Raw genomic sequence first — 20,572 nt, 5'->3', positions numbered from 1 at the left:
TGCCCAAAAATAAAAGTTTTACATTATCAGCCGAATATTTGCTACATGTAAGTTTTTTTGTACATGGTGAAAAAAACAAATATATCTTACGTCTCCTCAAAATTTTCATATATTTTCCAATCATTTACTTACGACATCTCCTTCTCAAAAATATATTTTAGACATTTTTTCAACACAAATCGTCGTATTTTTCAATACTTAACACACACACGAAAAACGAAGATTTACAATGCCTTTTTATTTATTCAACACATATTTTGTTACACACATTATCACTAGGAAAGAACCCTAATTCTCGAGAAAACACTTCAAACGCCAGAAAATCTAAAAGTAGAGCAAAAAAGAGCAAAAGATGAAAAAATTTGGTATCTAGATCGATATCATCACTGAAGATCCATCATTCAAGAGAACACGTTGAAGTTCAAGAATCCGTCGCCGTCTTCGTCCACTGCTGCTATCATACGACTACATTCCTCTAGATCATGTCTCGAGACGGCACCGACGTCGTTGTCTTTGTCAATAAGCTTGAACGTTTTGAGAAGCTCCACGTGTGAGTACGGAGACAGAAGAGAATCGTCATAAGTGGTCACGACGGATAGGTTTTTGCATGATTTAGAATCATTAATTGAATAACAGTGGATTAGTGTTGGATTTCCAATTCCATCCAAATCTATGATTGATTAGACATTTTCTTCAACACAAATAAATTAACGAATTAAGGAAGATTTACAATACTTTTTTATTTATTTGAGCACAAATTTTATTATAGACATTGTCAATACGAAAGAACCTTAATTCTTCCTATATATATAAGACATTATATCAACTCCAATCATTAGAGACCCTTTAAATATTCAATTGGGAACACAAGTGCAGAAGTTTCCTCTAATTGTATCGCATATAACATGAGAGTTTGGTGGACAACCAGAACTGTCACAGTCTTCGACTGTATTACACTGACCACCAATAGGAGAACCTTGAGCACATGTACATTTGTGCCCTGTATTACATATTACATGTGTCCCTACTCTGCAACCACGAGTATCACAATCCGCAGCACTCTTACATCGAAACTGACCTTCACTCCTCAGAATTAGACCTGTATATATATATACAGATGTGTAAACCAGACCCAAATTTCAAACCAAACTAAATCATAAATAAGAAAATTACATTAGATTAGAATATTGCAATTGAACGCCAATTTAGATTAAAGAAACATGCATATAATATATACGTACTATAATTAAATTATATAACACCCAAGACGTGTGTTTTCAGTTGACCAAGTTCAAAAGAAATGATCAAAATTTGAGAAACTTACATGAAGAAATTAGGAGAAGAACGACGAAAATGCTTGTTACTTTTTCCATTTTAATTTGTTGCTTACTAATTTTCCAATGTTCTTCAAAAAAAAATTTGTATTAGGTGATTGCAGACTTGTTTATATGGGGGTTTTGGGTCTCCTTTGTACATTTAATGCAATTAAAATTGGGTCGATTTGTTTCTATATGTCTCCCTAATAAACGGGTAACTTAACTTAAATAAAGAACTTTTTCAAAAAAAAACTTAATTAAAGAAAAAATAACAAAAAACAGGTAACTTATGTATTTTCGAATTTCCAATTTATTTTTGGGGCTTTTGCAAAAATGCGACTTTTTCAATGCCACTTTTCAAAAATACCCCTTTTTTAAAACCTTATAAAAAATGCTCTTAAAAATATAAGATTTACCCAAATATGTATGTAATATTATTAAAACATACACAAACTACATTTCTATGTATCTAAAATCTTATAAATACTTTATAAAAACCTTATAAATGCATTTTAAATACCTTTAAAAACCTTTAAAATATCTTGTAAAACCTTTGAAAAACCTTAAAAATCTTTTAAAATAACTTGTAAAACCTTTAAAAACACCTTATAAAACCTTATAAATACTTGGATCGAGTCTTCAAGTAGTAGTTACAATCCATAAGTACCTTATAAACCTAATAAAACTTTATAAAAATTTCAGATTTAAAAAGGGGCATTTTTGAAAATAGACATCTAAAAGGGGCATTTTTGAAAAAGGGCACACCAAAAAGGGTATTTTTAACAATTTCCCTTTATTTTTTCTCAATACTAGATTTATTACCTTAACTTGGCGAAAGCCATATCTTATTACTATGTTTTTTTTGCTACATGTAAGTTTTTTTTTACATAGTGAAGAATAGACATTGCCACTACGAAAAACCATAATTCTCAAAACAAAGACTCAGAAGCGCGAGAGAAATCTAAAGGGAATTATGGCCAAAAAGAGAAAATATCAAAACTTTTGGTAAAGATCCATCATTCGAGAGAAGTCTTTGAAGCTCAAGAAGACTTTGATACTTATAAATGGTTAAAAACTCAATATTATTATTATTACAGATGTCCACAGATATTACATCTCAACTAGAAGAAATTAGAATGGAATTTTCTTCCTATATAAGACATTATATCAAAATTACTCCAATCATTAGAGACAATTTAAATCAATTGGGGTGACAAGTGCAGATGTTTAGATCGCAGGAAACATGATTGTTTGGTGGACAATGTGCAGAAAGGTCACAGTCTTGGAGGTTATCACATATACCACCAAGAAGAACACCATGAGCACATAAACATTTGTGGTTTTCACAATATGGATGCTCCCCATGTTTGCAACTACGAAGACCACAATCCGCAACAGTCTTACATTGAAACTGACCTTCACTCCTCATAATCAGACCTGTATGTATATGTAAACCAGAACCAAATTTCAAGCCAAACCAAACCGGACTAAATCATATGTCTCATATAGATATGGAACACAATTATTTCACGAATTTTCTCCGCTTGTTTTGTTTAACGGTGGTGTATACGAATAAGCAATACCTAAAAGTATGAAAGTGGTCGAGAATAGAAAATTGCAATTGAACAGCAAATTTAGGCTAAAGGAACATCCATAAAATATTTACAGATATATATAGCTAAATTTTTATTAACACCTAATTAAAACGAGGTCGAGACCAAGTTCAAAAGAAATGATCAAAATTTGAGAAACTTACATGAAGAAATTAGGAGAAGAACGAAGAAAATGTTTGTTACTTTTTCCATTTTAATTTGTTGCTTACTAATTTTCCGATGTTGTTCAATTTTTTGTTTTTGTTTTGGGTGATTACTAGATTTATTACCTTATTTTGGCGAAAAAGATTTTACCTCATAATCTTCTTCTTTTTTTTTTCTTTTTATGAAAAAAATCTTTTTCTATTATTTTCAAACTAAGATTGTTATCATTGCACAAAAATAGAAGTTTTACATTATCAGCCGAATATTTGCTACATGTAAGTGTTTTTGCACATGTAAGTGTAATGAATGAGAGAATTTTTTTCTGAAATTTACAGATATATCTCGATTTCACAAATGAATTTCAAACAATAAGCAATGCAAACATACACAAGAGGCGCACCAAACCCTTTGGAAACTCTGCAAATTTACTTGAGAATCTATTCACTTGAATCAATCACTCTAAGCATCTATAACACTACCAGTCACCGGTTCTTGTAAACCGGAATCTTCTGAAGAAACAGTAACCAGACTCGAGCCGTTATGTTCTTCTTCTTCTTCTTTATCATCATCTTCTTCTTCGTCTACTTCATGTTCTGATACAGAGCTATTATCCATCTCCTTCTCCGGTATATCGAGCTGTACACTCTCCGGTAACTCTGTATTTTGATTCCCAATTGACGACATTCCCAAGTTCTCTCTTTTAACGACATTTAACACAAACCCGTTACTCGTTCTCTCCGGCTGTAGAAGATCACCTTCAGTAACTGTTATGCTTGAAGTGCTTGTTCCAAGATTGTTGCTATTGCTGTTTGATTCGCTCTCGGAGTGAGCCGCTATGGATCTCGGGCTTGGAGTAAACGACCCACCAGGAGGAACTGCTGGAGAATTGGGACTGCTACTAAATCCTCTGACCAATGCAATGTCGATATCAAGACTCTGAACAAAATCAATGAACTTATTAGCAGATGCTGTTCTCATTAAAGGTCCACCAGTTCTTGTCCAAGAACTCAACTCCACGCTCTCGGTTTCACTGTCGCTTAAATTCCTGCCCGAAGAAGCGTGGAGGTTATTGTCAGCGACTAGGTCATCCAGTGAACCAGTTGAGTTCTCTCTGGCAATGATGTTCCAAGATGGGATTCTTCTTGAAGCATTGAATCGGGTGGTTGATGCTAATCCGTGATGAGACGATGACGTAGCAGTGGCGGCTCTCTCGGCGCTTTTCTTGAGCCTACGCATATGGTTAAGAATAGCTACAGAATCATCAAGTGCAAGCTCAATCCCACAGTTTGATTTTATGGCTGAGAGCTTCTCCCACGTGCATCTTCTTCCTTGGTTAGCCGCTTTCTGAAGCTCGACATGAGTCGGGTTTTGTATAATCTTCGAGTACTACACAAAATCCACAACCCAATAAGTATCCAAGCAAGTCCAAAATCTCTGATTTCAATAAAAGAAAATTCAAGATTTCGGGTTTTGGATCAAAACCTGAGCAAGAGTAGCAGGCATTACAACTGTTACATCACCTTCCCACTCCTGAGCAAAAAGCTTTGCCAGTCCACCGAGCGGAAAACCGAGCTCTAATACCTGGTTGCATCTATGTTTGACCTCCATCTCCACTAGATGTGCGAGCTAAAAAAGGCGAAATAAGTAGTGCAGTTAGAACAAAGAAAAGAAACAGAGGCCAACAAAGACAACTATGCGAAATACATACCTTAGCTGCGAATCTACCACCGTAAGCTCGAACTAAATCCTTTAGACGCAGTAACGGAGCAATGTGAGGATTGGCTTGGCTCACAATAAAATGATTGACATTGAACAGTTCTTTAAGCTGCATCATTGGTAAATCAACCTCCAAACTACCATCTCTCCACCGGCGTCCAGATGAATTAGTGCCTACTTCTGGATCCAAATTGAAAGGTGGATGATACGGTACAATTTCTCCACTTCGATCTTTAGCCATTAGTTCTTGAGCTTCAAAGAGACCAGGAAAAGCACAAGATGCAGTCACTGCGCTCCATATAACCACATGAGGCGAAGTCAAATAGTTAAGACACCGAGGAGGTTCATGCTTTCTTGGGGAGCAAACGGTGATCCCGAGAATCCTTCCTGTCATGTCATAAGCTTCTTGGAATGTGAGATTACTTGTGAGGTTTCTAAGCATACATTGCAACTGTCTGATATCGTGTAGAGCTCCTTGTGTCATTACCCGTTTCACGATTGAGAAAACGCCTCCGAGCTGATCAAAGAACTGTAAAGAATGCAAAGAATTCTCAAAGAAACTCTGTAGTTCTGGCCAAGACCTTGAGGCCACAACAGCACAAATTATGGATCCAACACTAGAACCAGCAATTATCCGAGGTAAAAGCTTATGCTCAACCAAAGTCCTAACCACACCTACATGAAAGGCACCAAGAGAAGCCCCACCACTCAGAAGCAAAGCCGTTCTACCAAAGGCGTGTCGCGTTTCATGCATAAAGGAAAGCTTCTCTTCTAAAGCAAGCTCCTCCGAGTCAGAGTTACAAACCATTCTCAATTGAGTAGAGACCTCGTCTATATACTCTTTGATATGTCTAGGAACCTGAAGTCTACCTTTATGAAGCTCCGAATTACACATATTACCGAGATTCCTCACGAGATCAGCTCTCATACAAAACATGATGTCTCTAAGTGAGGCTTCTTGGCGACGATGACGAAGCTCCTGAAGCTTGTTCTTAACCAATTCTTCATCATAAAGATCAGATTCATTCATCTTTAATGTCTCCTTTTCTAACATCTTAGCAGCATGAGCCCATTCCTCATAAGTCAAAGCCGTCCGCATCATGTTCCTCCAGAATTTCCTCCGGTAAGCCATTTCCGCCTTCATTTTCACATTCGTGTAACGTTTCAACATGAAAGCAATGATTGTAACCACTGCTAAAATCCCTTGAGGGTTCCGGGGATGAAACCACGACACAAACGGTGAAACGGTCAGCTTAAATCTAAGAAACCAATGCAACAAGAACCGAAAGAGATCACGCCTAAGCTGTGACATTGATCTACAGAACAAGACTCTGAAAGCAATGGTTCGACCCATGATCGATGATGGTCCAATAGAAAAGGGATCAACACTAGCCTCATTACTTATATCCATTGATTCGAAGATGATTTTGTGTGTGTTTCCAACTGCAAAGGGGTAACAAAAAAAAAAAACGAGAACTCAATGAGACGAAGCTCATATTTATTAAAACCTCTGCAGAGAAGAAACAGAGTCATGATCTATTTTTGGAATCTGAAACCGTGTCAGCTTTTTTTTGTTACCCCAAATTAGGCTAATCAATGAATCTATGAAGCATTTCTCAATATTAAGCAAAGCAAACTCATTTTTTTAAGAAAGAATGATCTTTTTTGCAAATTAGAGTTTCAATTCGATGAAAAGAGGAGACTTTTGACAAGATCATGAACTCGAATTTTCTTAGCGCCAGCCCAGGAAACAAAAAGAGAAATTTGATATCAACAGATAAAACCCAGAGATTCATCACAAAGACCCGTAATTGAAAAGCAGATAAAAGTTAGAAAGAAAGTAGCCAAATTTACCTGATTCTGGACTTGGGTAGGTCAGAGGAAAATCGACAAGCAAAGAAGAGACGTGAAGCAGAGAGGTTTACTTGGGAAGAGAGAAGAGATCAGAAAGAAGGAGTAAATAAATGGGGCAATTTTAAAAAGAAGATTTTTGCATAGGGAATCGCGACGAGATAAGACAGAAGAGATCGATAATGGTGACACGGACGCAGAGTCAGACTCAGACTCGGCCGAGAAATGGCCGATCATGACGGCTTCTTTTTTCCTTTTCTTTTTTCGATTAATGTGACTTAGACAAAAAAAAAACAACAAAAATAAGGTCGTTGGATAAGATTTTACGCAATTCCCACGTGGATTTCAAAAACATCATGATGTTTTCATCTCAAAGTCGAAACAGCATGTAGTCTCATGACACTGTTCAATCTAAACGCTGCGTTTTGTTTTATCCTTCTCCAAACGCTTAGAACAAAAGTCAAAATGTTCAATCATCTAAAACAAAATGACAATTTGGCGATTGGTATTTGTTACTTGTACATATGATTAATCAAATTGTTCTTTCCAGGCAATCATATTGTAAATCCAAATTTAGACCTCTCTTTCTATTAGGGTACAGATAAAAAAAGAATAATACTACTACTATACTTGAAAATTTGTGCCCAAAATCTTGGAAATTAACTTTTTCAAAACTTGGAAAACTAAAATCTTGTAAATGTAAAAGAGACGTCATAAACGAAACTTGGATGATCCAACCATATTCTTTTATTTTTCAATTTTTAATATTTAGAGCTCTACTTTTTTTTAGGACTTAGGTGTTTAAAGTATACTAATCTCCTTGAAAGGACCAAGGAGAATATAAAAAAAAAAAAAAAAAACTCGAAATCAACTACTACCATTTATGAATATACTCTACTTCAATGACGACACATTATTTAAAAAAAAAAAAAAAACTTATAAATATTCTAGAGAAGGTGAAAAGCCCTAGTTGAATCACTTGAATGAACCACGAGTCATGGCGCCTCGTATAAACCAGGTAAGGTTTATTCTTATCCTCATGGTTGTCGCTTCCGTGGCCGGAGGAAATTTTCCGGTGAAGCAAGATTCAGCAAAGAGAGATACAATTTGGGAAGAAGTATTTCACGAGGATTATGGTTCTTGGAGCCCGACTCCAAAAATTAGAAGAGGTAGTCCAGCACCTATTCCTCATGATTTTACACCACCACGTAGCTTAAAAGCGTAACTCGAGATATTTAATTGTTTTGTTAACGATCAACACGAGATTTTTTTTAATAGTTATAGAATCTCTTGATACGTTTTATGTTTTTATGTCATTTTCTAAGCATCTATATATTCTACTAGTTAAGAGTTTCGATAACCATATTGTTTGAGAGATTTTTCCTTATCATGTTTGAGTTGATGATAGGTTTTTTATGCCACATTTCGTTGTTCAGTAACATATTTCTGAATTAGTGATTTTCTTACTCTCTCAATATATCTAAGCTATAATAAATCTTGTAAATCAAAACTTAGACTTCAAAATATGAATACGATATTTAACAAAAAAAAAAAAAAAAAAAAATATGAATACGATATCTAAATTTGTTATTGTTATATTATGTACTCATGTTCAAGAATATCAAAAGCCCCAAACCCTAAAAAAAACTATAAACCGTTCGACACAGCTGACAGCATCACAGTATGCATGTATTCAACTGCAATGGTAAAACTGTACCGCTTATGGAGTTTATCATCTTGTATCTCTTTAAACTTTTAGTGTGGTATCTCTTATACTCTACCTTTCTCTGTTTTGTAGAAAAGTATATATATCACCAATCTTTTAAAAGAAAAATTTATTACCAAAAAGAAAGTGTGGAAGGTGCATGCAAAAAAAAAAAGAATATGTAAAGGATTCATATTTCAATAAACTTATTAGTTTTAATTGAAAAAAAAAATAATGATAAACTCATCTAATGTATAAGAGATGTTTCATGCATATGTAATGAGTGAGCTTTGCATATTTCTTGTTTCTACAAATTTATTTCAGAGGGATTTGAAATCACGTGGTAGAGGAAGTGTCATCAAACACATGTTTAAATCGATAGGGTCCCACATTAACGCGTTCTTATTTATCTCTCTTTTATTACATCTTTTACTACCTTGATGGGCCTGCTTTTACTAGATCCATCATATAGATTATGATTTCTCTACATTCACAATGAAAAGCTTGATTACGATGATTCACTCAAAGCTATATATTATAACCTAAACTTTTTGGAACATTATTTAAGGTAAAACACGACTCATAACACATCTCACATTCTCACTGATTACTGTTTAAGTATCCTCTCACAAGTATTAATATCAACTATATATATATATGCTTCTTGTGTTTCTTAATTGAAATATCTCCTGATTTTTTCCACAATGAATTATTATTATCGAACTAACAACCACATTATATTCCCTGTTCAATTAACTCTCCAACCTCAATTAATGTGTCTATTAAGCCTGAAATTATTAGAGACAGATATTTTGTGCCTCACTATATCATTAATGTCATTCAATTTTTCTTAGTCTAAACTCTAAACGCTCTTTCTTTTCAAATTTATTTATATCAACAAAAACTCGCTCCTTCTTTTCAAATGGTTTTTTTTTTAAAAAAACTGATAATGTCTTATGTATAAACGCAAACGTTTAATTAAAGAATTTTGACATAAATACTTAGTTAAGTTACAAACTACTTTTATTTATTGTAAAATTAAATTTCTTAAAAATTATAGTAATTAGTAAAATATTATAATTATGGAATTGAATCCTTTTTTTTGTCATCATGGAATTGAATCTATAATTATGTTTTTTTGTATATTTAATGTTAAAAAAAAAAGGATCAAATTTATATAATTTGTATCCAGGAAAAGTAAAGAAAGCGAAATAATCAACACACGAAAAGGTGCTATAAAATTCAACTTCAGCAAGAAAATAAAAAATAAGAAATTCAGTTTCGGCGACTTTTCTCATCTTCGAAGAGTGTTCAAACACGAATCAAATAAAACGAATAAAAAGTTCCGATCTTTGACGAACACAGAGAAGAGAAACATAATAATGGCAATAATTCTGTAAATTTTGGTCATCTCTGTCTTTGAAAATAGAGAAAAAAAACAGAGAGATTTGCGGTGACAATCAATCAAAAAAGCTCGAACCTTTAGAGTAAACAGAGAATGTCAAGTCCGATGTTCCCGGAGAAATGGGAGAGCTCAACAAGTAAAAGCAGCAGAAGAGTTTCTAAAAGGAGAGAGAGGAAGATGTGGAAGAAACCCATCAAGATTTCTAGATTCCCCAGTTTCGGTTTCTCCGGTTCCGACTTCACTGTTGATCAGATTCCGGCCATCTTCTCCGGCTACACTGCCGAGTCAGAAGATTCTTCTTCTTCTGAGATGTCTGATGATTCCAGAACTTACTCGAAATCATCTGATGAGAATGAGGAGATTGACCAGGCAAGTCTCACATCTGTTCTGTTTTTTCTTCATCTCTCTCTGTTTTTGTCGGAATCAAGAGTTCATTAGATGTAATAGAATCAAGAGATCTGGGAATAAACATAAATTGTTGAGTTTTGGTTTCAGGAAAGGTCAAGATCGGTGAAGAGACGAGCGAAATCGAAGAGTATTTCTCGAATTTCAAGCATGAAGGTTCTTAGGAGACAGTCAACGAGGACATTATATGGAGGAGGACAGAGACTGAAGAAGATGAGATCTATGAAGCGTTTAACTTCAAATTCGAGACATATTCTAAGGAAAAAGAATCTTGATAGGGAAGATTTTGGATTGTTACAGCCTCATTACTTGAGACCAACGAGCTCTTCTGCTTCAAAGAATGTCGAAAATATTCAGAAGAATCTTGGAGTAGCTAGGTTGAAGAGAATTGCAAGCTTGAGATACAATGGTTTGCTTAAAGCTACATGTTCTTCAGCTATGAAAGGTTCTTCTTCTTCTAAGAAGAGTAATGATGTTTGCACTTATAGGTATTGTTCTCTGCACGGTCGGCGTCATAGCCAAGCTGCGGATAACAGTGTTCCGTCTTTGAAGCGGTTTGTGTCTATGAGGAGGAAGTTTTTGAATAGGCAGAAGAGTTCGAACCGACGTTTGGTGTTATTGAAGCGGACTTTGAGTAGAAAGAGAGGGCCTTTAGGCGGTCGGGTTGTGACTGATCAAGAAGCAAAGGAGGTGGATGATAATGTAGATGGAGATTCTGATCAAGAGGTGTTTGAAGAAGAGGTTTCCAGCTCGGAGAATGGTGGAAATGATAAGGAATCGATTGGAAGATCTAGTGAGACAGTAATGGTAGATGTTGATGATAATGTGGATAGAGGAATGGATTCAATGGAGACTGTGGCATCAGAGGTTCAGGAATCTAAACCGGAGACTTTGGATGATTCAAATGGCACAAATGACAAAGATATGAAGAAAAGTGACACACTATGGCGTGCTATATGTGAGCAAACTGTGATGGGTCTCGGTCATGATGATGGGAAGGTGATGCTCGATGGAACAAAGAGTGAAGAAACTGTGGGAGATAATGAAGAAGTTTGCAAAGAAGGTTCTTCTGGAGAAATGAGAGAAGAGGATGGAAAGAAAACCGAAAATGTATGGAATGAAACTGTAATGCTCGTTAAGCAAGCGTTTGATGAGATACTTGCAGAAATCACCGATGATGACTCCTCTGAAGATATTTCTATTACAAAGGATGAACCTTTAGAGGGTGGATTGGAAAAAGAAGATATAGGAGCGGATTGGAGTGATTCAAATAGCTCGGATATGCAGCCTATTATAGGAAGAGATACACATTTGTCTGTGATTGCTTCTACTTTTCATATGAGAGAAGAATCTGATCATCAGAGAGGTCCCAAGAAGTGGAGTTACTTGAAAAGAGTAATTCTTCTCAAGAGATTTCTCAAGTCGTTGGACCGGAAAGAAAGGCGTAAGTTGTCTGATGGCAAAGAGAGTGAAACAATAATGCGGTTGAGAAGAGAGTTGGTTGGGGAGAAGAAGAATGCAGAAGAATGGATGCTTGATCATGCACTTAGGCAAGTCATTTCGACACTTGCTCCGTCGCAGAAAAAGAAAGTGAAACATCTTGTTAAAGCTTTTGAAAGTTTAATCCCAATGGATGGTGGCTCTAGAGGTCATGATGATCTTGGAAGTCCCACAAGAAAAGAAAACGAAACAGTGAACTCGCAAACGCAAACGATCTTGATAGACAATAAAGACACTACTGATATACTAGAAGCTTCACCACCAAAGTATTTTGAAGAAACAAACTTGACTTGTGAAGCATCATCCTCTCTGTCTATTGGTATGAAACCTGATGAAGCTTTGGAATCAATAGCAGATGCAAGTTTATGCAATCATCTTGCTGTGGAAGAAGAAGTAGATGGGTTGGCTTCGGGTTCATTTATAGAAGAAGAAGAGAAGAAAGGAGATTCTGAAAAGCAAAAGCTTTCTACATGGAGGAACCTTATACAGAAGCACATGGTCATGAGAAACAACAGCGAGGGAATTCGTGATGAAACTGATCAAGAACACAAATGGTCCTATGGAACTGATCAGATGACAGGTATTGATGATGCTAATGCTGCAGCTGTTAAATCGATTCAGCTAGCATTTGAAACGATTCTCTCAGAGATACCCGACTCATCGTCCGACGAAGAGATTGTTTCGGAATCATCTAACTCTCTTAAAGAAGAGAAAGAAGATCACGGAGAGACCAAGAAGAGCTGGAACGGCCTGAGAAAAGTTATACTTCTAAAAAGATTTGTGAAAAGCTTGGAAAAGATACATGTTTATAATCCGAGAAAGATGCGTAGTCTTCCTGTTGAATCTGCATTTGAGGCAGAAAATATATTACTGAGACACCGATCATTAATGGAGGGAAGAAGAATAGATGGAGAGGAACTGATGCTGGATTATGCTTTGAGACAAGCTATATCAAGATTGGCTCCTATACAGAGAAAGAAGGTAGACCTCCTTGTGCAAGCCTTTGATATAGTCCTTGATGGCCATGATACTCCTAAACAAACCAAGACCAGTGATACTCCCCGGAAAAATGATGAAACTAGCGAAGAAGGAAAACCGAGAGTAGAGGAAGATTATGAAGTCAACAAAGATGAGCAGAAGATTAAAAATGTCTTTGCAAGATTTCAGGTACATCAAAAAGACCTGAAAGGAGAAGAGGAGGTTGTTTCTACGCCGAAGGAATCCAGAAAGTTGCCTCCAATCAGAAATGTTAAACAGCGAATCGTGGTTGAGAAAGAGAAAGATTCGAGAATGTGGAAGCTTATCTATAAACACATGGTAACAGAGAAAGAAGGAAATGATTCTGCAAATGGTGACTCAGTGGCTTCACTTGAAGGTGAATGTGATGATGAAGCTGGTGGTCTTCAGATTGATGCGAGAAGAAGCGGAACAGTTACACTTGTTAGAGAAGCGCTTGAGAAAATTCTCTCTGAAATTCCGGATAACTCATCTGATGATCAGTCTATGGACAGTGATATAACTACGGATCAAGAACTATTCGAAAGAAACTCTCAAGTTAGTGAAGAGCCTGTTTCTTCAGCTAGGGAGATCACCTTCAAACCAAAGTCTAATGAGAAAAGAGTGAAGGGATGGAACAATGTAAAGAAAGTCATTCTTCTAAAGCGATTTGTTAGTGATTTAGGAAGTCTGACAAGACTCAGCCCCAAGACTCCTCGTGTTTTGCCATGGGAACCCGATCCAGAAACCGAAAAGATCCGTTTGAGGCATCAGGAAATTGGAGGGAAGAGGAATTCAGAGGAATGGATGCTTGATTATGCTCTACGACAAGCCATATCCACATTAGCACCGTCTCAGAAAAGAAAAGTCTCTCTTCTTGCACAAGCTTTCGACACTATAAGCTTACAAGATATGGGGAGTGGTTCAACCCCAGGGTCAGCAACATCGTCCAGGAACATCTCTCGTCAATCCAGCATTTCTTCTATGGCGGTCCATAGTGAAAATGAAGCTAATGCTGAGATCATTAGAGGAAAATTGAGAAATCTACAAGAGGATCTCAAAGAGAGTACAAAACTTGATAATGTAGCCAATGATTGGGAAGAGAAACAACAGTGCTCGAGCTTGTGGCGGATATTATGCAAACAGATGGAAGACAACGAGAAAAACCAAACATTGCCTGAAGAAACAAGAAAAGAAGAACAAGAAGAAGAAGAACTGAAAGAAGACACAAATGTGGATGGTGAAAAGATGGAACTTTACCAAACCGAAGCAGTGGAGCTATTAGGAGAAGTCATAGATGGAATTTCTCTTGAAGAGAGTCAAGATCAGAACCTAATCCAAGGAGAAACAAGGCAGAAGAGTAAAACTTTACAGGTCTCAAAATTGAGGATTGACCGATGGAGCAACCTGAAAAGAGCGGTTTTACTCAGGAGATTCGTCAAAGCCTTAGAGAATGTAAGGAAATTCAACCCGAGAGAGCCTCGGTTCTTGCCTCCAAACCCCGAAATCGAAGCGGAAAAAGTGAATCTAAGGCATCAAGAAACTCAAAACAAGAAAAACGGCGATGAATGGATGGTCGACAACGCGCTTCAAGGAGTGGTTTCGAAGCTAACACCAGCTCGGAAACTTAAAGTTCAATTATTGGTGCAAGCGTTTGAGACACTTTCAGCTACAGGGTACTGAGACAAAGCAATATGTCTCATTACAAAGTTTTCAGTTCATAAGGTAAACAACGCATCATAATACTGTACTCTTTACTTAGTTTCTCCATTGTTTGATGATAGCTTTTATACAGCTTTGCAGCTTCAGAAATTAAAGAACCATGAAGAACAAGAACTGGAAGATAGCTAAAGACTTTTTATTTGCTCTTGCAAATCTTGTCATGTGTTTCTTTATCTTTTGTTCTTGCATTGATTCATTATTTTGATTAAAATGGATTCAATTACAGAGTTCTCCAACCTTTTTGATTTACAAAAAATAAAACAACAGAGTATACTTCAGTGTGATATTAGAGCTGAGATATAAAATTGTCATTTGTGTTGTTGTGATCAATGAATTCAATTTTTATTTTTTTTTTCACACGAAAAGATTGTGTAATTATAATTCCAAATATATTTTGCAGCTCGTGTGTTGATGATATACATGAAAACGGATCTAGATATCATCTTAATACCGCGTTTTTTTTTACGCGTTTCTAATTGGATTTGAAATCGGTGATTAACAACATCTTAATACCGCTATAAATATAGAGGCTCAGTTCCAAACTTTAAAAAAAAACAAAACAAGTGTTAGACAATCAAACAACTTCCACATGTCCACATACGTGTCATCTGTCTCGTCTCTCGCCACCATGAAACAAAACCCTCTGAAGCGCAAACGCAACGATGAGATCAATGAAGAGACACTCGTACTCATGACTATGCACAAAGAAGACGACGAGCACGAACACACCAAACCGTCTCCACCATCTTGGGAGATTCTCTGCCTTGTTGGTCCTTACATGGACCCTGAGTCTCTAGCCGTAGCCTCTTGCGTCTCCGCCACGTGGTCGAAGTGCTTCTCCTCGGAAGATCTATGGAAGCTTCTACCAGCCACACGTCATTCTATATTCTACAAAGCCATCACCAAGGAGGAAACAACTAAACCGGCCTGGTTATCGTACAAGCGCCTAATCTCTGAAGCTGAATCTGCAGCAAAACGCCGCCGCAACAACCAACCCGCGGAGCCAAAGATCTCTCTCTCCGATCTCGTTTTCATCGTCCACGTGTCAGCTGGATCAAAGGAAGCAGTGGTTGTGAAACAGGGGAAGGATCTTATGTTTGGCTCGTACGAGCGGTTCCAAATCGAAGCTGATGTCAGCGACTCGGGATTCACCGCCGATATGAAAGACGTGAGCATGTCGTGGAACGTCGTGTTAAGGAATTATGAAAGAATGTTTCTAATATCGGAGAGTGTTAAAAAGTCACTAGATTCTAAGATTGGATGGTTCACCGACGAACTTCCGGCGACAAAGAACCGCTACTGTGACGGCAGCAACCTGGTGGGCGAAGTGAAGCCAAGTTTTAATGAAGAGGTTCTTGATAAAGTCGTATTCGCGATAGCAGATTCACGTAACTGGAAATCTCTGTTTGTTGACGATGTCTTGAGATATCTCCAATGTTTTCTTATCGAGTAAAAGTTTTGAGTCTAGTTTGTTGAGCAAGTAACCTAGATATTTTTTTTGGTTAAAGAAGTAACCTAGATATTTCCAATGTATATTCTCTTTTTTTCTTTTTTTTTTTCAATGAATATTCATTCTGTCAACAACTTTTCTAATGAATTACTATCTTTTTGTTTTGCTGGTTGAAGTTTTACAGTGTATTCATTAAGCGACTTTCGATAATCTTTTAATTAATTAGGGCTTTTCCAATACAAATTACAAATATATTCTATAAGAAATTTCCTAACACAAAAAAAATAGAAAGAAACGAACGCGTTTGTTGAATTATCTGCTAAATTAAGATTAATAAATCATAAGATTTTCTAAATTGGTGATTTTGGGGATATTCTTTAGATAATAATTAGAAGATTATCATCCGTTTTTAGTTTCACGAAGTTTAAACTACGTCATCAAGACTAAACGATCGTACTACGAACACGTGTAACTGTAACAGCTACGGAGTCGCCACATCACACAGAGTCTCTTCATCCCAAAAACTTTCCCCAAAAAAGAAAGAAACATATTTGCTCTGCTTCTCTAACATAGGGTAAGCGATCTTTACACATCTTTGCTTAAGTTTTATACTTTATCTTCTTATCTCTGACTATGGTCTGCGATTGAGGAAAACCAAAATTGTTATTTCGATGTCGTGATCATAATGGAAGATAGCTTTGGGGGCATGGTTTACCTTTTTTGTGATCGTGTACTCTAATCTCTGAATGTGTAAACTCATGTATGATTTTTCGTGATAGTTCCTAGATTCTCGGAGAATCAAATTCACATAATCAATGGAGCAAACTTCGGTGGCAGATGGTACAACTCCAGTCTCTTCTTCCACTTTTCTTTTACTCAATTCTATGCATATCGAGTGTTTGCTCAAGGAAGAAAGACTTATTTTGATATATAACCTCACATGTTCTGATTTTAGATTACATGACATTGCTTTCTTTGTAGTTGGATATGTATATTTGGGTTATGATCTGTCTTAAGCCTTGGATTATACATATACGTACACAGCATAGCTTTGTTCGTGAACAACTAACAAATTATTAGTTTCACGTAGTTGGATAACAATGCCGGTTTTGTTTGAATTTTCAGAGTCTAATCATTCCGAGATAGGTGCAGGTAAAGTAAAAGAGTCAAGGGTAATCTCTCCGGGAGGGTCCAAGATCGAAGAGAGGCAAATTCACGGTGTTACTAATGAGAATGACATGAGTCAAGGTAAGAGAGATCAGCCTCGTGGTGAAGTGAACATGGAAGCTTCTATATCAGCAGAAGATGTGATAAGAGCTGGAGGGTTTGGTGCTAAGGACGACATTGGAAGCTTCCTTCCCGTGGCGAGTGACTCCACTGACTTTGAGGAATCACTCCGCTCGGCACGTGACTATGAAGAAACGCAACCGGAGGTTCAAAGACCGGGTCTTGGCTATCCTAAAGAGTAATTTTTTTGCCTTTGGTGGTTCTAATGCTTCTACAGTTTGTTGTTGGGTTTTGTGGAATCAATTGTTGTGTGAGATGATGGGCTAAGGCTGGAATATTTCAAGGTAGAGAACTCTCTAGTTGACTTTGGAGCTGCTGTCGGTATTGGAAACGTCTTCAGTTATTTGGCTACATTTTTAGAAAGTTTTTAATTATGTTAAGATTAATCTAAGGGGGTGTTATTGGTTCCTAATTTACAAAGAATTTTGATGACTTTAATAAAATCATAGAAAGTAAACAAATAAAACGGTCTATTTCCCTATGAGAAGTATGTGTATCACGCTAGATAGAGCCTAAACTATGACCACGATTTAGATGTCCCTGAAAAAAAGTTATATACATATTTCTCCATGAATCAAAAGTTATACATCTAAATCTCCCCGAATTGATACTTCGATATCTATTAATCCACATGTCCGGGTTTTTTTGGGTTTATTATAGACCAATTCAGTCTTAACCATCTTAAAACAAATTTTAACCAAACTAAACCGAAAGTATCAAAATTAAGCCGAACTTGACCGACCATTAACGATCCGACTTTTTCTTCTTCTTCACCTGAAAATATTTTGGTATATTTTGGTTGGATTTTCTTCATTTAAAAACAATACAAATTAGACTAACTTCTTTTGGTTGATGAGATCAATGGGGTCGTCGATTTTGACAAGCTTTGAACAGTCTCTCTTCTTGGCCAAATCAATCTCGGATGCAAGTATTTAGTCTTCTCTGTAACTTCCAATTTAATTGATTTTCTGTAAATTCACTCATCTTCGTCAATTGCTTTTATATAACTTCAAATTCGAGTTTCTTATTCGTGATTTCATAAGATCTCTTCAAACTCTGTTTTTTATAGATTCGATGTGGAGAAGGTGAATACACTGAACATGGATGGGAAATTGGGAAGAAGAAGAAGAAGCGTTGGATTTTGTAAATAACGAAAGCTAATTACAAGAATGCTTACGTCACACTACGTAGCCCTTTGTCGATTTCTAAGGATTTGTTAGGAAGAGTAAAGTGAAACGTCGTCGTGGTGGTGAAAGAGATATTTCTCCGACGAGGGCTGGTGCTACGGTGACGCGGCGGCAACGGCCATGTTTCCAGTTAGGGGGTCATGAGTAGATTATTGTGATCTGGGTTTGTGTTTCCTTTAGTTTTGATTTTGTTTCGGTTAAAAAAGACGAGCTTGATAGTGAATCTGAATCATATAAGCTATATCTCAATTAGAGGTTCTGAGATTTTGGCTAATAATAATCTTAATCATATGTGCTTTAATCACAAGAAGAAAATTCGAATTTCAATTTTGACAAAAAGGAAACCCAGATCTTGAAATCTGGTGAAGAAGAGAAGAAGAAGAAGAAGAGGAAAGAAGAGGAAAGAAGAAGAAGAAGGGCATTTACAATCTCCAACGTAGTGGCTTCGGTAACAGAAGCGTTTTTGGGTTTAATCGGGTTTTCTCTGGTTATAAATGGTTAACTAAACAGTAAACCGAAGAAACCCAAAATTCACCGACGTAACCACGATTCATGGAGATTAAGCTATTAAACTTTCATTTCGTGGGGAAATAGGTATTTAACTTCCGTTTTATGGACATATAGACCGAGGTCAAAGAACGGGCTCTATCTGGCGTGATGTGATAGTTCTCGTGGAGAAATAGACCGTTTTTCCGAAAGATTCTAAACTATTGTTAGAAAATTTTCGAGAGTTTTCTATAATCTTGCTGATTAATACTTCATAATCTTGTAAAATTTTCCAAACAATCTCTTTATTTTGATGATACTTTTCATGACTTTATTTTGTAAAGAAAAGTGTAGAAAGTCATAAACCAATAACATAATAATTTAATTCATTAACAATCATAGATTCTTTTGTTTTAATTGAATAATACCAAATTTTTAATGACTTTGTAAAAGTATGAATCCAATAACTCCAGATTTACGAAGATTTTAGATTATTTTTTTCAAATCTTAAATTAATAACACCAAACTTTAACAAACTTTTAAAAAATCTTGATTGAATAACAATATATTCTACATAACATTTAAAGTCACTAAAACTTTAGTTAAATCACAAACTAATAACACCCCCTAAATGTTTCAAGGTTTCTTATTCAGGAAGACTTGGAGATGTTTTCTGATTTGCTCTGTTTTCTTGCTCTGCTTTATAGCAAAACGTTTTTAAGGAATTTTTAGAATTAGTTTTGAAATAAATACCCTCAAATTGTTTCTGTTAACAACACTTGTTTAAGTGAACATATACATGTTCTTGTATAAGAAACTATAATTGATCAAATATATAATAAGGTTTACCTGTTATATAATACAAAATAAAACTCAATAGCCTCTTGGTTAGTCACTTGAAAATGTAGGGCACAGATGTTCAACCACAAAATGATTATCATACACTACTTATCTTATTTGTGGAAACTGCCACCATAAGTACTCTGTCCACTACTCTGTCCATAAGTAATATGGATGATATAAGGGGGATGGATTATGGAAACTACCAATTATACACCAATAATTCTATAAATCAGAATTATCATATTGTGGCAATTACGTCAAGACCAATAGCCGGTGGGACAAATTAAAAACCAATGAGAGAAAGAAAAATGGAATCATCATTCAATAAGTGGTTCAAGTTGAAGAGACTCCACAATTGCTTTTGAGCTCATATATCATCCAATGTCTTGTTCTAACTTTTATGAACTAAGACTCACATTTTCTTTCCTTTAAAAAAAAAAATTTGTAAACCTTTTATAAAACAATAAAATATTATTTCATTTCTTTCAAAGTGGCTAATCATAGCAAGCACTCAGCTACTTGGATATTATTTGATGACCCTTTTATTGGCAACCACTATACGGTACTAGTTTTTTCGTCCTATTCGATTACTAATTCGGAGGCTGGTAAGGACTAAGTAGGGAAAGAGATTTAAATGAATGTTAATTTCCATCTGCTAAGACCATACACAGTGGTGTATGTTTTGGTGGGATATGAGTATTATTAAAAAAAAAATAATAGAATAGTGTAGCACATAGGTGTGAGATAACACTTGGGTATAGGTATTATTTTAATGTTTTATGTTTCATCTATCTCTCTCCTCTCTCTCTTCTCTCTTTCTCCTCTAACCAAATCTCTCTCTCTTACAAAAAATTATAGTAAATATATTGGTCACACCCAAAACTAAGGTTTCCCACTGTGTATGCCCTAAACCTTGCTCATTTTCATATTATTACATTTTTATCAA

The 20,572-nt window shown here is 35.9% G+C and overlaps 7 protein-coding genes and 1 long non-coding RNA gene across 9 annotated transcripts; 5 read left to right on the top strand and 3 right to left on the bottom strand.

Annotated features, from left to right (window-relative positions):
- Window positions 1–715: 715 nt before the first annotated feature.
- Window positions 716–1,432, bottom strand: LOC9307140 (defensin-like protein 301). Its single transcript, XM_002871024.2, has 2 exons — window positions 1,325–1,432; window positions 716–1,099 (listed from the first exon to the last, which is right to left on the bottom strand). Exons 1-2 carry the CDS (start codon window positions 1,371–1,373, stop codon window positions 855–857), a joined length of 294 nt encoding a protein of 97 aa, XP_002871070.1. The 5' UTR covers window positions 1,374–1,432; the 3' UTR covers window positions 716–854.
- A 916-nt stretch (window positions 1,433–2,348) lies between these two features.
- Window positions 2,349–3,166, bottom strand: LOC9307139 (defensin-like protein 301). Its single transcript, XM_002871023.2, has 2 exons — window positions 3,073–3,166; window positions 2,349–2,753 (listed from the first exon to the last, which is right to left on the bottom strand). The coding sequence occupies exons 1-2, from the start codon at window positions 3,119–3,121 to the stop codon at window positions 2,518–2,520; spliced, it is 285 nt and encodes a 94-aa protein (XP_002871069.1). The 5' UTR covers window positions 3,122–3,166; the 3' UTR covers window positions 2,349–2,517.
- Window positions 3,167–3,300: 134 nt separating this feature from the next.
- Window positions 3,301–7,214, bottom strand: LOC9309201 (triacylglycerol lipase SDP1). Its single transcript, XM_021021921.1, has 4 exons — window positions 6,644–7,214; window positions 4,782–6,232; window positions 4,556–4,699; window positions 3,301–4,459 (listed from the first exon to the last, which is right to left on the bottom strand). Exons 2-4 carry the CDS (start codon window positions 6,198–6,200, stop codon window positions 3,533–3,535), a joined length of 2,490 nt encoding a protein of 829 aa, XP_020877580.1. The 5' UTR covers window positions 6,201–6,232; window positions 6,644–7,214; the 3' UTR covers window positions 3,301–3,532.
- A 396-nt stretch (window positions 7,215–7,610) lies between these two features.
- Window positions 7,611–8,169, top strand: LOC9309200. The gene has a single exon (XM_002873086.2). The coding sequence runs from the start codon at window positions 7,638–7,640 to the stop codon at window positions 7,863–7,865; it is 228 nt and encodes a 75-aa protein (XP_002873132.1). The 5' UTR covers window positions 7,611–7,637; the 3' UTR covers window positions 7,866–8,169.
- Window positions 8,170–9,622: 1,453 nt separating this feature from the next.
- On the top strand, window positions 9,623–14,703 carry LOC9309199. 2 transcript variants are annotated; one of them, XM_021021762.1, is made up of 3 exons: window positions 9,623–10,119; window positions 10,246–14,376; window positions 14,455–14,703. In XM_021021762.1, exons 1-2 carry the CDS (start codon window positions 9,844–9,846, stop codon window positions 14,332–14,334), a joined length of 4,365 nt encoding a protein of 1,454 aa, XP_020877421.1. In that variant the 5' UTR covers window positions 9,623–9,843; the 3' UTR covers window positions 14,335–14,376; window positions 14,455–14,703. The 2 variants fall into 2 exon arrangements, with proteins under 2 accessions (XP_020877421.1, XP_020877420.1); XM_021021761.1 differs by having other exon boundaries at window positions 14,447–14,703.
- Window positions 14,704–14,803: 100 nt separating this feature from the next.
- Window positions 14,804–15,840, top strand: LOC9309198 (probable F-box protein At5g04010). The gene has a single exon (XM_002873084.2). It carries the CDS (start codon window positions 14,963–14,965, stop codon window positions 15,824–15,826), a length of 864 nt encoding a protein of 287 aa, XP_002873130.2. The 5' UTR covers window positions 14,804–14,962; the 3' UTR covers window positions 15,827–15,840.
- A 215-nt stretch (window positions 15,841–16,055) lies between these two features.
- LOC9309197 lies at window positions 16,056–17,474 on the top strand. The gene is made up of 2 exons (XM_021021763.1): window positions 16,056–16,663; window positions 16,970–17,474. The coding sequence occupies exons 1-2, from the start codon at window positions 16,639–16,641 to the stop codon at window positions 17,290–17,292; spliced, it is 348 nt and encodes a 115-aa protein (XP_020877422.1). The 5' UTR covers window positions 16,056–16,638; the 3' UTR covers window positions 17,293–17,474.
- A 396-nt stretch (window positions 17,475–17,870) lies between these two features.
- Window positions 17,871–18,598, top strand: LOC110227859. The gene is made up of 2 exons (XR_002331531.1): window positions 17,871–18,038; window positions 18,180–18,598. It is a non-coding gene; the product is annotated as an uncharacterized LOC110227859 (long non-coding RNA).
- Window positions 18,599–20,572: the final 1,974 nt, after the last annotated feature.

This window comes from Arabidopsis lyrata (genome assembly GCF_000004255.2).
Source record: "Arabidopsis lyrata subsp. lyrata unplaced genomic scaffold ARALYscaffold_6, whole genome shotgun sequence".
Classification (NCBI taxonomy): Eukaryota; Viridiplantae; Streptophyta; class Magnoliopsida; order Brassicales; family Brassicaceae; genus Arabidopsis; species Arabidopsis lyrata.
Note: the sequence above shows the minus strand (reverse complement) of the source record. Positions and strands in the feature narration are given on the sequence as shown.